A 19,816-nucleotide genomic window follows, 5' to 3' on the forward strand; every position below is an offset into this window, starting at 1 on the left:
GGATACATGCATGGATTTACAGCCACGGGAGGAGAAGGGCACACAGAGACACACTTACCCCGGGTCACACATTTCCATATGAATAACAAGGACGAGACTTCGGCACACAATTCACACACTGTGTAGCAACAAAAATGATATTCAAGGGGGTTTGCTCTCAGCATGAGTGCCCCTGCTATCGTTTTCCTCCTCCATCAAGAGCAGCAAGAATATCTGTCCATCTTCCAGAGAAGCCCTCGGGGGGGGGAGTCTGACAGCCCCATTGGCACAACACATCCGTCCTCTGCCTGTCCCCCTCCCGTCAGCCTGCTGGGATAAAACAAACTCTGACGACCGTTTTGACTGCAAGTCAAATATAGAACAGAATGCGGCAAGTATTTGTTTTTTTAAAACCTGTTTGAAGCTGGATTTCTGAGAATTTTTTCGTCCATGATTGTCTCCATCGGGGCAAAAGACAGGACGGCGGACAAGCTGAGTTTTGTGGAACAAAGAAGGTGCATCATTTAAGAGCCTGTTAGCATGTCCTCCTTTGATTTGCTAAAATACGTATTTTATGCTAAATAAGAGGTCAACGTCCTGGCTGAGGATTTCCACCCTTATCACAGCAGTAAACAAATGCCAGTCTGAGGTTACATCCGTGTACGTTTCTGTTTGAAAAACTGCTTCTTCAAACTAAAACTATCTCCATCCACATGAGTGTTTTGAATCCCTAACACTCACTCACACTGGGCATGAGAGTGCTGGTGCACACAGGAATAACTTGAATAATTGCTTGTTTCCTTATTAATCTAACTGCATAACAGCTTAGAAGAATTCATTTTGCCTGTTGCGTTCTACTCTGGGAGCCGAGGTTATAGGGCCGGTTGTTCTGATAGGAGCTTGAAGAATCAGCAAAGTCTACATCCCAATAAAAGACCCAATCAGCAAGTAGCTGTGAGTGTCGAAGTCCTCTCGCTTTCTGCTCTACTTTACAAAAAAGACGGCTGCAGAGTTTTCATACTAAAACGGAGCAAGCAGCGTTTTCAAACTTAGTGTCTCTAAAACTCCAGAGTAGTGTGGAAGCCAGGAGTTGATGTGTTTTTGTAAATGATGCCGAGCAGCTCGGGGGGGAAAAAGAACCAGATCTAGACAGCCAGGGTTTGTGAAGACACAAACGTTAATGAACGCAGATGATGAGTAGGGTGGGGCTAGATTAGCATATAATAGATCCCAGTAAAAAAATGAGGAGGGACAGCGGATTTACATTGAGGCCATTTTAAGACCTAAAGGAGAATTTCTTGTCAAGGCAAACTTCTTGAAACTGTACTTTTGAGGAGCAGAGGAGAGTTGTGAGGGCTCTAAAGGTCTGCTGGAGTGGGACTGAAAAAAAATGGGATTTGGTCTATTTTCCTGCTCAATGAACTGAGAGTAAAAGCCACGATTTTGGGTGAGAGGTTCGATCTACAGCAGGAAAAATACGAGTCCAGGCGGGAGAGGATGTGGACGTGCACCGGCATTTTTTTTTGTATGTTTCGGGAAGCGACTCGAGAAGATGTTCACGCCTGGCAGCAGTTTGTTGATGACGGTGTGAACTCCAGTGTGAAGTGCAGCCGTTTGACATCATCACTGTGTTTTGTTTGGCTCTGGCCCTCCGGGTTGCACGGGGGGGGGGGGGGGGGGGGGGATCCAGATATGCTCATGTCTTGTTGTGATTTCCGTCTATTATCTGGTGCTGTGAAAAGAAAGCAGGACAAACAGCACAGGGTGCACGTGCGGCCGTTTGTTGACTCCGCCTGGTGGAGTGGGTGAGACGCTGACATACAGCCAGTGGAGCATTTCTTGGAACCAGCCTGACTCTCTCATTGGAATGAATCCACTAACAACAGGTCAGGCTGAGGGCAGGTGTTCTGCTGAGACTCTCAGTAGCCATTTTCCCCCCAATGTGGCCCCCAGGGACTTGCCCGGACTGTCGTCTGAAAATTGCTTGCAACTGTGGAGCAACACACAGTTTAATCTGCTGCTGTGTTGTGAGAAAACTACAACGCAGAGGAAAAAAAAAAAAAATCACCCCCGCTGACAAAATACAGTATTAAAAAATAGTGCTTTGTAGGTGATTCGACGGAGAAGGATTTCACGCTGGCTCGGCCTATCTGGCTCAGTGGAGGGAAGGAATAAAACAAAAATGGGGGGAAAATGGCAGGACAAATCTTTTGAAGGTTTAAAAATCCAGTCAGCAAGTGGACTTGATTGCAAAAAACCCTACAATTGTGCATGCGAGCGTAAAGTGGTGGCTGGAAACTCACATCAATACATATTAGGCTACAAGAATGTTCTTTCTTTTCCCTCTCCTTCCCTTCAATGTGATGTCTCTCTCAAAGCGTCTGCAATTACGCCGTCACATTGAACACACCTTCACAATCTCATTCCTCCTTTCAGCGAGGGAGGCTGGAAGAAGAGGGGGGGGGGGGGTTATCATCTGTATCTCTCATAACAACACGAGGCTGGCTGGCAGAGATTACAATGAGAACCATGCCACTGTAAATGGCTGTCACAAATGTGTATAGATTGGATTGAGACCTTGGAAAAGGTCCAGCACAATTGAGCGCAGTAATAACACTAAAGTGTGTGTGTGTGTGTGTGTTTGTGTGTGTGTAAGAGAGACACAAAGCTAGATGTCTTTTCTAAATCCATTACTGCTCTCTCAGGTAAAAGGAGACAATAACTCAGCACTTGAGACTAGGTACAGATCAGATGACACACTGAGATCTTCATTGTTGTGACTATTATGTTCGCACGTGACTTTATTTAAAGTTGTCTGATGTTTCTATTTGTGAGCAGTTTTCACTCAGAGCACAAAAGGCTTCTCTGTTTCATAAGCAACATTAACAGCACCTGAATTTGTTTGTATATTCCCTGCTGCTAGGGCATTTGCACTGTGAGGTGAATAAAATACAAATTATAGAGCGCGTGTTAGCGGGGGCAGAGGCAGTGAGGGAGGAGTAACAGGTAGAGGGACGGGGGAATGAAGATTTGGAGTATTAATGTGAAAATTGAAGGCTCACCAACCCCCCCCCCCCCCCCCCAACTTTATTACAGGGAAATCGGCTGTACGCGGAGTCTCACTGTGGAGGTAACCTTGTCACAACACCGGCTGCCCCAACGAGGACCTCTTTGTAGCCGCTTGCAAATTGAATTTTCTCAGAATTAAACAGGCCTCATTATTGACGCTTTGATCGTGCAGCCGGCGGAAGGGGCCCCAGCATCTCTTTGTAGTGCTGCGGTTCATTTAGGCACGTCTGCAAATGAAAGGACAAAACCGCCGTCCAGGTGCGTCGCTGAGTGCAAACCCACCCTTGGAAGATAAACGTCTGTGGCAGTCACAGGCTTTGAAGACGCCGGAGCTGGGAAGAGACGGCAGCTGATGTTCCACCACTAAACCAAATATGATAATAGCAGGAGTACAGCTCATGCTAACAGCTTATTCTATTCTGAATTAAGTCTTAATCAGAATTTTGCATTTTTGCTGAAAGAAATGTTATCTGGATCCATGTGGACATATACTTTTGGAACGTGTGTCTCAAATTTGTGTCCAGTTTGTGATACAGACTGTATATAATGATGACCACGTGTCAGCTCCCAGAAAGTGAAGTTAAAGTTTCTCTATTGCTTAAGATCGCTGCCGTTTGTTTGTGTAATTTTAGGAAAATTCTTACGACACTGACGTATGTGCAAGTGTTAATTTAGCATTTATAATTTTTTGAAAAAGTGAACCTGGAATATCTTGTGCATTTGAACGTAGTGAGCAAAAATCAAGAGACTGGGAAATGGGGATTGGGATTTGTGGATTTAACCAAATACTGAGATGTTTCAAGAAGACCATAATATAATCCAAATAGTTTTTTATTTCAAATGAATACCGAAACAGATTTTGATACAGATTGAGATACGAATAACATGAGTGTTTATAGACATAGGATTAGGGAACTGGTTCAAGGTTATTTGGCTGCCATTTCCATACCATCCCAATTCTGGCAAAACAGTACAAAACATTAGCCCTGGGTGGGATGAACAAACAGCAAGCTAGGAAAATAACATTTTAATCCTTGCCATCCTCTCTGAGGACTAACCCGAGAACAAAATGTGCTGTTGGCCACCTTCTCCAACCGGTCAGCTGCTTCCATTTGTAGGGGACTGGGCTGCAGCCTGCAGGGTCCTCCGGGCCATCTCCAGGGCGCCTTCCTGGGTCTTGTTCCCGCCGATAAACCCTCCAGTGTGGACGAAGATGCAGCCCTCGATCCCGCTGAGCTTCGACAGCGCATCGTCTCTGACGCCACGCCATTCCTCCAGCAAGGACAGCCTGGGAGAGGAAGACAGAAGGGCATGTTGGCTCACAGATGGAGTACGCTATGTGGTCAGCTGCTCACTTCCTGTTGACACACTGGGCTGTACAAGCAGACAACCAGCAAATATAACACCACTTCTAACCCAGGAATCCTATTAACAAAATATCATGTGAGAATAAAACCAAATAAATCTACTTCTCTCATGTTCATTGTTTGAGTCATTTTTTAAAAGCAATATTCTCAAATGCGAAGATTTGATACCATGCTTAGTTTTATACAACAGGAATCCAAAGAACTACGGGTTTTGTGTTTCTAGGACAAAACAAGCATAAATACATCTCATTGGGTGTCTGGCAACGATAATCGATAACGGAAAGAAAACAGAAATGTTTAAAGATGAGAACTAAATGATGATAATTTTACTTCTGTTATTTTCTGTATGGCTTCCGCAGTAAGACTTGAATTGCTCTTTGTATTTTCAGATTCAATGACCTGGAGAATGGGACGTAAACTGCTGCCATTAAAGGTAAACTGCAGTAACCCTTGCATTACAGCGCCTCTGCAATCAGTCCCAGGAAAATGACGACTAAATCAGCTTTCTCCCTCTCCAGCAGTGTGGAAAAATCCCAGATTGGCATCACGGTCGGAGAGACAAGCGGTGGCGGCGGAGACAACAGGCAATCTCACGAAGTCGAGAAAAGATTGGCTCTCCCAGGGCTTATGAGCTGACCTCAACAAAGTGTCTTTGGATGACGCGTACACAGGCTGAAAATTCATCAAAATGTAGAGCAGCTCATTTACCACCCACTGGATGAAGCACTGACCTGTCTACAGCCTGGCACATGGTTTGAAACACATTACATGATGGTGTGTGTGTGTGTGTGTGTGTGTGTGTGTGTGACTCCTGCCTTGATGGAGTTATTATATCCTTCCTCTCAGACCACTATATTGTCCGCTCATATAATAATAGATAGATCTAGTCGTCTTTGATACCGATTCCTATTCCATTCCGATTCCATCACTGCATCGCCCGCCTCTCATCCTTCAACTGCTTCTGAAATAGACTTGAAAAGCCCCAAAAAACTCACTCAATCTGCTAAAAGGCATCGAGTGTCATTATAAAATGTCACGTCAACCTCGGGCTTTTCTTCCTCAATGTCACACACTCGAAGTACGGAACAGCTCAAACCTGTGAGACTCAAAGTGAAACAGCTGTCAGAAAGTTCGAAATGAGTCAAATGTTTTCTCTCCTTCTGAATTTTCCTCTAAAATGTCTTTCCCACTCTGCATAACATATACCATTCAGGATGTGAGGAGCTTCAACGTCCATCAGAAATCACAGAAAAGAATTGTCGATGTGTACACGTGCACCGAAACTCGATTTCTCTCAAGACCCCTCTCACCGGCAGGCTGTACAGTCTTATCCCCATTAAGACTGTCATGAGACCACATGTGGAGGAAAGCATGACGAACCCGTAATCCCTGTTAAATGAACAGAATCAATAGCTCCCCAGAAAACGAGCTCAGCGGAAAGGTCAACAGGGCTGGTAATGAGGAAAAGAGTGGGAGGGGGATGACTGTTGTTATGACAGGCCAGGAAGCTCTGATTCTCAAGATGACCGATGTCTAAGAATAAGGCCACAATTAGAAAATTATTATTTTTATGGGATAAGAACGAGAAGAAATTTATTTGCTCACTTCTGGCTTAATGTGATCAGTCAGGGGCATAGAAATTCATCTCATAATGCCGTTGATGGAAAAGACCTAAACATTAGGAGGTACCAGATTATCCCACAGCCTGCTGACTCCAAATTTAGGGACACAATTTATGTGCTAGAGAATTTTATTCTTCTTTCAACAGGAGCCATTTACCAGGGATTTAGTCAATTGATCTCAAAAGAGGGCAGAGTGGAAAAAAAAGATACGAATGTGATCTTTGAAAGAAAATGACAGAATTGTTTCATCACGATTGTTGTTTGTTTTGATAGCTCCTAGATTTTCATTCTCAATTTATTCAAGATGTCGCACAGATTTGATCTTAAGTGGAATGTCAAATAATCACTACATCATTTTTAATACATTTTCAAGCAAGAATGTCAATGTTTTTTCATTTTATATCTTTTATCTCATCTTCAACTATTGGACAGTTAACCAGGGCTTTTTTGGAAATCATAATTACTGTTTTCTGAACATTTAAATTATCTAATCATCTCTTAATAAAAACATATATATTTATATATATGATTTACTATTTTTTCCAGAAATGCTCTGATTAACCTAGTCATTTGTCATCATTATCCTATATTTTACATCTCAGAGAACGGACTGCTTCCATCACCCTCTGTCTTATCCCGGCTCACATATCCTTAGCAATGCAATGCTGATAAAAATAGACCCTGTTCTCCCCCAGGTGCAGTAGCAGGAACACGGGTGATAACAACACACCTTTCGCAAGGCGGCACTTGCACACTAGAAGGAAGCAGGCCACCCGGAGACAGAGCCATCTGGAGCTCTCCTTTTTATCCATCTCTGTGGCCATTGTTCTTATGTCGCTCTACACAGCAACCGCCCTGTTTGCATTACATGAAATCTTTTGGAGGTATGACTACACACGGGTGCCTGCGTCTCTTAAGTTGAAAGGGTTGCCGCCTGATGAGATTCTGCAACAGAGTGAAGGGGAAAAGCTGAGCACAGGGATGAGGAGAGGGAGGGGTGGAGGGTGTGAAAGGTGAGAAGACGGCACGATAGGGATGATGGAGGGATGGAGGAAGTGGGGGGAGAAATGGGATTAACAGGAAGGAGCATGTCATAAAGGGAAAAAGGTGATGAAATAGAATTGGGTGACGATAGGAATCAGACATGAATACTGTACGTAAGGGAAGAGAGAGAATGCGGAGGAAAATAAACACTAATAGGAGAGGAAATAGAAAATAACAGTGCAACCAGGCTGAAATCAAAAAGAGATCCCAGCCTCCTCCTGTTTCTTTGGGCATGATGTGCTCTGGAAGCCCCCTACTGCTCCCAAGCAGCCCACAGTGAATCATTGATGAGACGTGTCAAACCAGGGATAAAAGCTTCAGGGCACATACTGTCAGAGGAAACGACACATTCTAAAAACATGGCGGCCAGGTGGACCAGCGGCTAAGAGACCATCTGCCGTGGTCGTCTGCTCTAATGTCTGAGGTATCGGAGATGCCAAGTCAATATTCATACAGTCCGACATTTCAAATTCTTCTCAAAGGGATTTGGTCTGAACAACACAGGGGGTCTACAGCGATTCACAAGTTACATTTATGAGTTTCAAATTCCTTTTTTACCAAAATATTAATTTTAAGACAAACTTGCATTGGAAAAAGTATTCCAGGCTTTTATCCTTTGAAGCCTCTAAATCAGCATATCTGATGGGAAAGGTTAAATATTATTACATGTGCATGCATGTATAAAATTATCAATAAAAACTGAACTTGAAATGTTTTGCAACTGTTTATCTCTGGTGAGAAGAGATAAACAGTGTGATAAGAGCTTGTAGGAGAGGGAGCCAAACGAATCTGCTCATTTCTGAATTGGATCCAAAAAGGAAAATTGTTATCAGTACTCTTTTTTTCCAGTCAATATTTTTCATCTCTTTAGTTTTGTAAACCACAAATCACAACCAATATTCTTTCACCTCTGTCACTGGTGATTCAGTGGAGAAGACTTTGCGGTGGGGAAGATTTTCTATACCCGGTGATTTCCATACTTTCCATGATTTATTTGTGGCAGTCGGCAAAAAGAGCAACACTGACCCACACATGCTGATTTTCTCTCTCAAACACACCAACAACAAACCTGCCTGTGAAAAGTCTGAATCAAAGCATCATCATACCCATGAGGAAGGGCTGTTGTTGGGTTTCTCCTGTAGAGGTTGTTAGAATTTGTCTGTGTAGTTGAGTTACGTTGCTCAAACTGCAAGTCAATGTTGACGGCTCGTTCAAATAGATAACTAATGTTTTTACAAGTTTGAACCTGCATGTCGGTAAATTGAAAAATGTTTTCAAAGACATAGAAGGGCTCGTCCTGAGGCGGCACAAAACAGTCTGGGCGAGAGGTCTTAGCAAAACCGATTACCTGGAAATCACACAAGGGAAAGCTGAACAGTGCGATTAGCTTTCCAATTAATTGGTTTTGTATATTTTCAGAGTTCAACCAGCGGTGCTACAGCAAGCTGCATGAAGCAGGAGGATAGGGGTCAGGAAGAAATCACAGTAGCTAATAGTGAGAGAGCTGGAGGAGAGGAGGCCATGCTGCTGTGGGAGAGCCAGTTAGGGCTGCATCAAATGTCCTTTGGTTTGCACTCTGCTGTACACAGTGTAAAATGTTGTGAGCGGTTGCAGCATTGTGGGTCAACGTGCAGAAGATGCTAATCCGGTAAACAATTCCCCTCTAGAGGCAGGGCACACAAACTTGAGAGGTTTTAATTATCTGGGGAAATTAACACATCGGGTCTTGGTCTTGTCAACACAATTTCTACTGAGTGGCACTGGGTGTCACGAGTGAATATGAATTAGATTGAATGAGCACGGATGAGGGAGCGTTCCTTTAAGTGGCAGGCTTGTGGGGTGAAGTCCTCAATATGACTAGGAGATGAGAAAATGATCAACACTTAGGGACTAATGCACACAGCCCGGAAAGGTGAGACATTTACATGTATGGCACAAACATTCCAAAGTATCACAAAATCAAAAAATATTACAAGATTGAAATGGAGAATGGTGATTCTAATGCAATACTAATAAAGGAAAACATGAGGACCACGTAAGGAATCCAGGAGAGTGTCGCCTTCTTTGATGTGCTGGCTGTGGCCGGACCAACTTCAAGGCTGCACCGACAAAGCTTTGTGAACTGAATGACGTGTTTAGAAGAGCAGACCGGTGATGGTGATGTGGAAACAGAGTGTTCCCACTGAGTGACGCAGTGTGTTCTAAAAGGGGATGGAATCATCTGCCATTGGAAAAATTCCTCAGTATCACACTGATGAATGAGGAAAGAAAGACTTTGCTTCTCTGCAATTGCAATGAGTAAGAGCACGATTCTGCAACCAAACAACTGCATTGACCCAACATTTTGTACAGACATTAATGGCAACTAAAGGAAGAATCCTAATGTCTTAAGACTAGTGATTCCTTAATCATCAAGTGACATCATCAGGGCAAAATTTCAAACTGTCAAATTAAAAAAAGGAAAGACCATGACCAGCTACTGGTAAAAAGTATTTGTTGATAATTGACAAAAACATGGTTCATTTGGTTTTAAGTCTTAAGGCCAAAGCACTTAACCACCACCACACTGAGACATCCTATGATTGACAACCAAGATGTGAACTGATAGGTCAGCTGACAGGTCCATGAAAGAAGAGCATCCAGGAAGTATATAAAAGACAAAAGTTACTGTGTACTGAACAGATGGCAGAAATAGACGGTGGAATAGTGTATTGATCCAAAGGGACATTTGGAATAACAAGAGAGAGACTGGAGAGCAAAAACATCTCCAATAGAATTTTGCTGCTGAAATTGTGCATACTAGTTGATTTTTTTTATACGTTTCTGTTTAATTAAAGCACATTCAAATACCAAAGTACTGGTTTCTTCATTGCTATAATTTAAAGATAATTGGGAAAGCTAATCTAACAAGCCTGAATTGTATTAATATTACAAGTGGGTTTGGATTGTGAGACGGTTGTGTTGTTCAATAGAGTGTGAAACTCACATTCATAATAACACCCTCAATAAAAATCTTGGAGCATGTTTAAATTAGAATGACCCAGCCTGCTGTATTTAAAGCCGAGCGTGCAATTAACATTAGGAAAACCAGAAAGGAAACACCTGAGAGGGAGGTGAGCCTGGGGAAAGTGCTCAGGAGGCTGCGCTGAGCCGTTGGGTTTGTTTACATCCTTTCAAACCCTTTGAGACCAGTGTGAGAAGAAAACAAAAGGATATTCTCCCTGGATGGCATGTCAGCCCTCTGTGGGTAGATGTCAAATCGTCCAATACGTACGAAAGTGATATCATCTGTCACCAGAGCTCATCTGGGAGACTCCGGAGCTCTGTCTATCACTGCGTTTTCCACAGGTAAGTAAATAATAAATGAACAATAAAGAAATCAATCCCGGCTGTGAGAATCTGCTTGCTAGTCAGGGTCACAACATCCCTGCAAGTTATTTCTGCCTTTTCTGGTAACTCATGCAAGGTGATCCTTTTACATATGCGGGGGGGCCACCTGCTTCTTGAAATACTGAAGTGAAAGTGGCATCGACATCCTCAGCAAACCAGAATCCAGGGTTTTCCCTCATCTCCAATCCTGTTTGTAATATTCATGGACACGATCTCAAGGTGCAGGTGGGGCGAGGGGCGAGGAGAGTGTGTTTGCATCGGGAGGTTCAGAATTGCATCGCCGCTCTTTTGCAGATGATGCGATTCTATTGGCTCATCAGGCCTTGACCTTTAGCCAACACTGGAGCTTGTTGCAGCAGAGTGTGAAGGGGCCATGATGAGACTCAGCACCTTCGAGTGTGAAGAATTGCTTCTCAACCCGTGTGACAGAGTATCTGGGGGTTGTGTTCGTGATATGTGACGAGGATGGAGCAGGAGATTGACAGGTGGGTTAAGTGGGACATCAACAGTAATGCAGTGCTTTGTACTGGACTGTTGTGGTGGAGAGGGAAACGGAGCGTGAAGGCAAAGCTTTTAATTTCCCAGTCGATATTTCAACCGTGACTTAAAAGTGACGCACGCCTGAGTAGTGCCCGAAATAATAAGAGCTCAGACACAAATGGCTTAAATTCGTAGTTTACCATAATATTTTGAATTGGAAAAATTGAAATACCTGTTATTAAAGGTGTGGAGCCCAGCAGGAACACACTGGACCCTCCACTGTCCATTCTGGTCTGGGTACAGGACAAACTTGATGGGCGTCTCCACCTTGAGATCATTCTCCAGGGCGAACAGATGCTCCTTCCAGGGACACCCACCCTGGGAAAACAACAGGACCTCTCCACTGGGATCTACCTAGAGATGTGAAAGGAGCCGTGAAATTGCATGTTACATACAAGATAAATGAGAAACACAAAAAAGGGGGAGTGCTGTAATTTTAGATAGGTGACAATTGCAGATTGTTGAGTAATTTAGAAAAACAGTACTCAAATGTACACCTTCATAATCAAGTTTGTCAATATAATAATGTCTAATATTATATAACACGATTTAACAGAAGCCAAATATGAGACCAGAACAGTATATTTTTCATTATGTTCAAAATAAAAATGTCAAAGAACAGAAAATAGAAAACTACACAGATATAAATCATGCAGCCACCGCCAAATATCTCCATTAGGGATTTAAAAAAAAAGGTACATTTATTATGACTATCATTGATAAGAATGTAATAAATAAAAATTCCTTCATACAAAACATGAAAAAAGGTGTCATTCTAAAACCTAATTTAATCATTTATTTATCATCATTTAAAGTTTTTGGAATAATCTAAGACCTTTATGGCTCCATACTAAACTACCCTCATCTCCTGGAGGAGTTGACTGAACAATTATTTAGAGATTAGTGAGTTTGGAATAAATGTGTATTATATACAACATGTACACAGTAAAGTACAAGGAGCAGAATTAATAAATAATAGGTAATGACAGTAGTGCAGTAACCAACTTATATAAGAACATTCGATTAGACGGTCAAGTACCTGATGTCTTTGCTTAACAGCTTCCTCCACCACCACACGAGCCGGCAACCAGGAGGACTGGTAAAAATCCACACGGTCCAGAAACTCCTCCCCAACCATTTTCATGGCCTTCCTGAAACCTTCCTGGTGAAAACAGGAGTAAACATAGGCAAATCAATACAGTTAATTAATATTGTGAAGGCAGAAATACATTGTTTTGACAACCAACATGACTGAAGATGTAATTTTGCTGAGAGAAAAATAACTTGGTGCAATATCCTAATGATCATTCACATCTTTTGTCATTACCGCCTTTGATTTTGCATTTTGATGTGTATAACCATCTCCTCACTAATCTCTGCAGCACTGCTACATCAGCTTCATGTCACGTTCTGCACAAACCTCAGTCTGACCTTCCTCTCTCCGACCAAGAGAGCGTGAGAAAGACAGATATGGATTTGAACACATGCAATCATAAGCATGTGTGCACACCATAGCCTGTATATATACACACACACACACACACAGCAACAGTCTGCCATGCGGAATCCTAAACTGCATCATCTGATTGAGGGATCTGCAATGTCCCAGTTCAACAGTTGTGGCTGGAGGAGAAAATCCATTTAGGTTTTTCACTTATCACAAACAGCCACTGTTCAGAGTTCAGCAGGTCAGTCAGCCATTCATTTATCTGCCAAACCTTCTTCCAATTTAAATCTTTCACTTTTTGAAGTCTCAGAACAGTCCCACCTCTCGGAGTGAGTCGGGAAGTTGGAGGAAAAGGCTAGGACATAAAATCATGAAAAATAAAGCTGTCTACTCCACTGGGATAATCCACGACAATGGAAAAATGTAGGTATAGTCAACATATATGCAGCCAGGCCGCGGGCATCTCATGAGATTGTGGAGAAAACGTGTTGTTTCCCTGCAGGCGTTCCACTGCTGCACTAATGAGGATAGAGAAGTCACGCTGGTCCATTTGTGGAGCTCTGTTGTTTCAGCACAACTCTGAACACAGAGCACTGCATCTAACCTGAGGTGTTTACCTCAGGATTCTTAACCTAATTTGTCTTTTTGTTTCACTACAGCTTTCCCAGGTTTGTGAAAGACCATGAAATTATGTGGAGAAAATATTTTTATTGGCGCTCCATAGTAGAGCTGCCTTGTATTAAACATTCAGTTATCAAAAACAAACAAGGACTTCAATGGTTCACATTTCAGATTTGTTGCAAGGTGACAAAGGTTATTGATTTTAAACTTACTTTGAGAAATGTCTTTTGTTTCTATTGTATTTTTGCTTTTAGAAATGGATATGCTTTTTACATTTCTCTCCACTGATGTAATTTTAGAGTTTAAAATGTATTGTTTTTAAGGTCTTTACTTGTCTGGTACCAGGGTGAAATATACTGTCACTTTTTAGTTGTTTGCGTGCAGAGCTTTTGTAAAAAGTTTAATAACTTTGTGTTCATCCTACCTGGTGAAGATTTCATAGTCAATATTTTGTATAAAATGAAACTGAATTTGGTTTATTACCGTTTGTGTGTGTGACTTATATATTTATATCTGCAAGTTATTAGTTTGTATTATTTAATCAACTGGAGTAATTTAGTTGAACTGCATCAAGCTGATATAGAACAAACGTTCTGTGAGTGAGAACACATGCACACTCATGCCCTCACTCACATGCGCTCACCTCGGTGTCCTGACTCTTGCTGTTCCAGCGTGGGTTCAGGTGGCCGACACGTGCACTCAGCGTGCTGGAAATGGCGTAGCGGGGTTCCCCATCATACTGTGAAATGCCGTTGTCTATGGCATCAACCTCCTCCACAAAGTTTTCGTACAGCTGCGAGGATTCGAAAGAGACATGAAACATTATGGAACTGTAGATTTTATAAAGAGGCACTGGCCGGCTAATGTAGTAAAGACATTTGGACTTTCAGGGGAGAGAACTGCACTGATTACTGAGATTGATTTGGACACAGTGTGTGGGCATTTACTTGAGGCCAAATTGCAAGGCTGGATCATTAAACCAGGAGGAAATTGGCAAATTGCAGCTCTTTTGCAGTTCACTGGCAAAGTAGAAGAGGAACAGACATGCTTAAATATATTAAGGGCTGAAAAGTCAACTCTTCAGCCCATCACAAGGTCAATCATCAAAGAGTTGACATTTTACAAGTAGAACTAAGCTTTGAGGCAAAAATAGAGGAACAGTTTGTTTGAACTGGCTCAGGATGAGACACGAAACATCCGAGAATACACAAAGCCTCGTGAGTGAAAGGATTACTGTGGGCTTTCCACAAACTGACACATCAAAACTCCAATGATTAGTGTTATAATAATGATAATATTCATGGTGACCTCAGATTTAGCTGCTTAATGGGCCTGACCATTAAAATCTCTATGTTCTGAGGCCTCCTGCTGGCTGAGCTGTCTAAATTACATTAAATGTAACTGCAGTGCTACAGCTTGAATCTGACGAAGCCGTTTGAAATCCATTGAATTTTCTGAAATATTGGGTCTGGATCTTTCCAAGTTTGGCTTCCATATGAAAAACCCAGCAGGTGTTTATCCAGTTGTTGTACCTGTGTTCACGACAACAGGAATATGTCTGGAACATTCAGGCGATGGATGTCAGTAGAGCACGTAGGAGGCCGGACATGACGGGTAAATTCAGCTGCAGAATATCCCATGTTTAGGTTTGTAACAGCAAATTGACACAGGCGTCGGCCCTTATCGCCAAAAGCTTATAAAATAGAATCAATGGTAATTCACAGCCTGTTGGAAATCTGTCGCCACTCTCCTCCCACCTTGTCATAGAGGACCTCCAGCTGCCTGTCATCCTCCTTCAGCTGCGTCAGCTGGGCCAGCACCCGGTGGCCAAAGTGCAGGTAGACCAGGCCGGCGGAGCTGAGTTTGGTCACCCACGGCTTCTCTGGAATCAAACTGTGGTAGCTGTCTGTAAATGTCCTGAGGAAAAAGTAACCAATGTATTAGCTGAATACTACAGAAACAGAAAAGCAGTTTTAAAACAGCAGTTGTTCACATTTTATTGACAAAAGATTAACAAATTAATCCTGAAAATAAATCGGCAGAAGAACAATAAATGTTCCTGATTGAGGCGGCATGATGATTTATTTAGAAAAACAATTTGCACACCCAGTTTATGTTCATTTTAAAAAAAGTAAATCAAATGTGCAGTATTGTAATGAGTCCTCTCTGACGTAGGAAGACATCAGCATAAAATAATGAGGTACAGTGAATGGACAATCGGAGCTCAGTGATATCCACACTTCATATCTAGATTAAAGTTTGGGTGATTCTAAATCAGTCTTCTGCTCATTAGCTGCTCAAAAACTTTTCAAAGATTTTCCGGCTGCAGCCAGATTTGTGCAGCACATCTTTGGACATGCATCAGATATCATCAAGGGGACATGTGTCAAATAATCTCTTCAGCTTCAGGCAGCGAGTCAGGATCCGAGAGCTGGCGGGCGAGAGTGCAAGCGTGAGAAACATAAATAAAAGCCACCGGAGGGCTCTCCTCAGCCACGTGCTGAGATGGGCGGGCTCCAGTACTGAGCCCTTGCTGGTCATTTAATTCAGGCTTAATTGGGATGCTTGGGCTGCAGCTCAGCGACTACAGGCCTTGAAATGAACGAGTGACATGCAGAGGGGGCTGGGGGGGGGGTAACTTAATCACAGTCATTAAAAGGACTAATTGACTAAGCTGAGGATTTCTATTCTGATTTATCAGGAGATGGGAGTGAAAGGGCGAGAGGAACATTTGTGAAAGAAAAGACACCGATTTGCAAAGAGGAGTCGTCAAACTAACTGTGAAGAACGAAGGTGTTTCTCTGAGTCAAGGAGCTTTTACCAAACTGAACTAAATCAAGGCGAGAGGTGCACATCATTAGAGAGAGAAGATCCATTAAGTTAATGACTCAATCAATATATAATAGGCTGGTTTCAGCATCTTAGGTGTGAGGGCTGGCTTTTCAATTTCAAACCATTTAAAGATGAATACATGTTTTTTTTAGGACTAATTGAAACAGCTGTCAACTTTTAACATTTAGAGTTTGAAGTTTCCAAAACATGATAATACAAATGAGCGTATGTGACCCTTGCACAAATAAATCGGTGACATTGACATACTTGCTGATTGCACCGATAGGAAAACTTTTATAAACTGTGGAGACATGATTTACATTTGTCTTTTTTTAATAATAATGTTTATGGTTAAACTGTAAAATATCAAATTGCACGTCTTTCTCATAAGAGTTTGATGACACCATCTTTGGAGTTATTTGCCAAGTTTGTCTTTTATTGCAGATATTTTAGTTTCGGAAATGTTTGGTATTGGCATCCACCTCGCAACAGAAAAGCTTTTAAATGCATTCAGGAATCTTTGTGCTCTTTGAGGCCTCACTCCAGTAGGAAGGAATAAATGGTGTCAGACAAGCTGTTTCTCCTTCTGTTAGTCTTAAAGCTAAACTATCCATCTGAGCTCCTTTTAAAATGACAGACATGAGTGACGTCGATCTTCTCATCTAACTTTTGGCAAGAAACAATGTAGAAAAACTTTCCCCAGAATGTCATTTGACTCATTTAGTGAAAATAAGTCTTATTTTACATTTTAATCGTGAGGTATTGGTTTTTGCTGTCAACTTAATCTGCACATGGTCACCATTTAAAAATGAAAAGTGCTATTCAAATCTAATCGCACTTGGCAGCTCCTTATCCAGCTTCCTGCGGCACCCCAGCCCATCCATCACTGCAATCACCACCACCGTGGCCCCATCTGCATGTGTGAGTGACAGCTGCTTTCTCCTGCGGCCCCTGACAGTGTCGTGGCCTCGTGAGCCAACGGCAGGGGGCCGTTCAATTGAAGATGGGCTAATTATCACTAACCGCCTGCCTGGAAGAGAGCTCCGGCACATCTTTATCACCGTGGTCATGCAAGCTATCGCTGATTATCATCGGGGCATTAAGCTGAGACAACTGGAGTGGGCTGATTACTCCGCGTGACGAGACTTTGAGTGAATGCAATCAGCCGGAAGGAACTTTGGACGGAAACGTAGCCGAAAACACGGAGGCTGGTCATCCGTGATTTAATGCAATCAGGAGGCTTCGAGGATGTCAGAGCGAGGATCGCAGAAATCCTCTCAGCCTCGGTACAAATTATAATGTACATTTATAGCTTTGTTATGAAAGAGGGATGGATCTGAAATCCGGCTTTATTTACATGTCTAGAGTTTAGGATGACACGATGGCGGCAAATGGAATGTGTGGTTAAATCCAAGTGTAAAGAGGCTCATGTTAACAGATCAACACATGTGTCAATACAATGACACAAAGATCAATACACATCTCTTCCGACCACACAATGGCTAAGGAGATCGAAGTCAAGTGTCACGTTCATGTAGCACTTTGTAGCTCGGCTTTTATGAAGCTAATGTACAAACATGATTCTTGTTGTTTTGGGTTTGTACCCTCGTGGTTTAATGCACTTATATGAAGTCACTGAATAAAGGTGTCATGTTATATTGGAGTGTGTGCATTTGATTCAATGCAGGCCTCACAACAAACACTTACTGATTAACCTCTTGACAATCTTGTAGATGTCTAAACTCAAACTTGAAAAATGCACTTTTAAACAAGTAATTGGTCGTTTAAATAGCTTCACAATTAATCTTTTCTTACTTTCAGAACCTTTTCTTTAAATCAAGCTGATGCAAATATGTCTGCAAGAAGATAACCTCGGCAGATAAATGTGTTATTAATTATTTAAAGTATGGCTTTAGTCGAGTTAATGAGAAAATACATGGTTCATATCAGAATATTGGTGTTCATGTTAACATGTCTACTGTAACATTTTAAAGCTGGCAAATATCTGTTGTTTATTCATCATAAGGGCTGTCTCAAATTAAAAGAACCATTGTTAATGATAGTTGTTACATTTGTGCTCTACAAATATCCATATCCTCCCCAATCTTAGTTCATTTTATACCAAACGTCTACAGAAATCCAAAACAGATCTTAGCAGCAGCCCCGTGTCAGTGCCGTACCTCTGGTGATGGTCATAGCGGTGCTCCTTCGGGTTAAACTCTCCCCCCACATCTACAACGATGTCACACTCTGCCAGCTTCGCCGGGTCCCTGGTCCGAACGATCTCTGCATCCTGAGAAAGGAATAGAAGCATTTGTGGATCTGTCAGGATTCACTATCAAGTCTCTGGTAAAGTGGAAATGAAGATCTCCAGGAAGTAACAACAAACACATTGAAATGAATTCAATGACGACAATTAACTATGGTTTTAATGTGGCCATGATTGGATCCAATGGAAATAAGCCTCTTGCTAATTGGGACATTACTGAAGACACTTTAATACAAATACACAACAAGCATTATATCTACACACAGTGTGATAACATCTGGTTACTATCTAGTGGAGTAAGTCTGGACAATACAGTGACAGATATCGTGACATGAGTTGTGCGTTTGTCATATTGTGATGGCTGCAAACATTTTTATTGAATATGACATGGAACCTTTCTGAGAAAGATGTTTTTAACACCAGCACCTGTTACAACTCAGACAATTCCTGCTGAGTTGATTTATTTCTTGAATCCTGCCATAACATTGTGTTACTTTATAAAAAGGTACTAAAAGGATAAAATAGAAACACAAAAGTCTGATGAACATTTTTGCTATTTCAACCTGACATGTAATATTTATAATTTGACTGGAGATATTAAGGATCTTTTTTTGTTTAAGGGAGATCAGCCTCTTTCTATACAGCAGCACCCCCGTGTGGTGCGTTGTCACATTACATGGTGAAACAGTTACACAGGACCCACACCAGAGAAGCACAAGAACACATCTGTCCACAAACACCTGCAGGACTGAGTTACAGCCAGATGTGCCCCTTGTGTTGGGGTCTGTTACAAAGCAGAGGTCTCACGTGCTGCGGTGTTAAACAGCTGATGGAGCATTAGCCTCACGTTAGCATCTCCTCTCACCTTGTACTCGGGGAGCTGGCGGAGGAAGAAACAGGCCAGAACCTCGTCACAGTGGAAGCTGCCGTTGTGGGTCCCGATCTTTGTCCCCGACATGTTTTCTGAGCGGAGTCTCTTCGCGTCGCTGGACATGAAACGAGCTTCTGCGCGAGGCTCGTTCACGGGGAGCACACAGCGGAGGTTGGCGCGTGGAGCTATGAGCCGTGAAACCCTCAGAGGTTTAGTTATGTTTAATAGAATGCTTTTTTTAATCACACTGAGGGTTATCATACCAGGTGCGACACTTTCATTCACAACGGACCGCGTTGGTGGTGGCAGTGGCGGAAGTATTTGGCAGCGGGACCGGATGTGGTGCGCTTGATTTGGGAGCCGGAGAACCCCAATGTCTTTTTCTTCTTTTTGTTGCATTACGGCAGCTGGCATCCAGAATGTTGCTTTACTGCCACCCTCAGGTTCCAAGACGACATTAGTTTGATGTTGTTTTGTAATATAAATATTCTATTCATAATTATTAGGGCTTTAAAAAAATTAAAGAACATTTAATAAAATTAAATAGAATTAAATCGCTTCTGCGCAGGAGGTGCAGTATATTGCCAAGGCCACTTTGGCCTGCAGATGGGAAAGAGTGGGATTCGACAACCGTCTTGTTGCAGAACGACCACTCTACCCCCTAGGCCAAACAGCCTGCTTTTTGTATTTTCTACTTTACTACATATATTTGACATTCTTACTTAAAAGTTACTTTTATATTATTGGATTTTAGATACTGGAAGA

At 42.2% G+C, this 19,816-nt stretch overlaps 1 protein-coding gene across 1 annotated transcript; it reads right to left on the minus strand.

The window, feature by feature from the left end:
- Positions 1 to 3,861: 3,861 nt before the first annotated feature.
- myg1 (myg1 exonuclease) lies at positions 3,862 to 19,405 on the minus strand. Its single transcript, XM_062405200.1, has 7 exons — positions 19,046 to 19,405; positions 18,092 to 18,204; positions 14,837 to 14,996; positions 13,723 to 13,872; positions 12,051 to 12,173; positions 11,184 to 11,365; positions 3,862 to 4,336 (listed from the first exon to the last, which is right to left on the minus strand). The coding sequence occupies exons 1-7, from the start codon at positions 19,310 to 19,312 to the stop codon at positions 4,147 to 4,149; spliced, it is 1,185 nt and encodes a 394-aa protein (XP_062261184.1). The 5' UTR covers positions 19,313 to 19,405; the 3' UTR covers positions 3,862 to 4,146.
- Between the last annotated feature and the right edge of the window lie 411 nt (positions 19,406 to 19,816).

The sequence above is a fragment of the Platichthys flesus genome, chromosome 2 (genome assembly GCF_949316205.1).
Source record: "Platichthys flesus chromosome 2, fPlaFle2.1, whole genome shotgun sequence".
NCBI lineage: Eukaryota > Metazoa > Chordata > Actinopteri > Pleuronectiformes > Pleuronectidae > Platichthys > Platichthys flesus.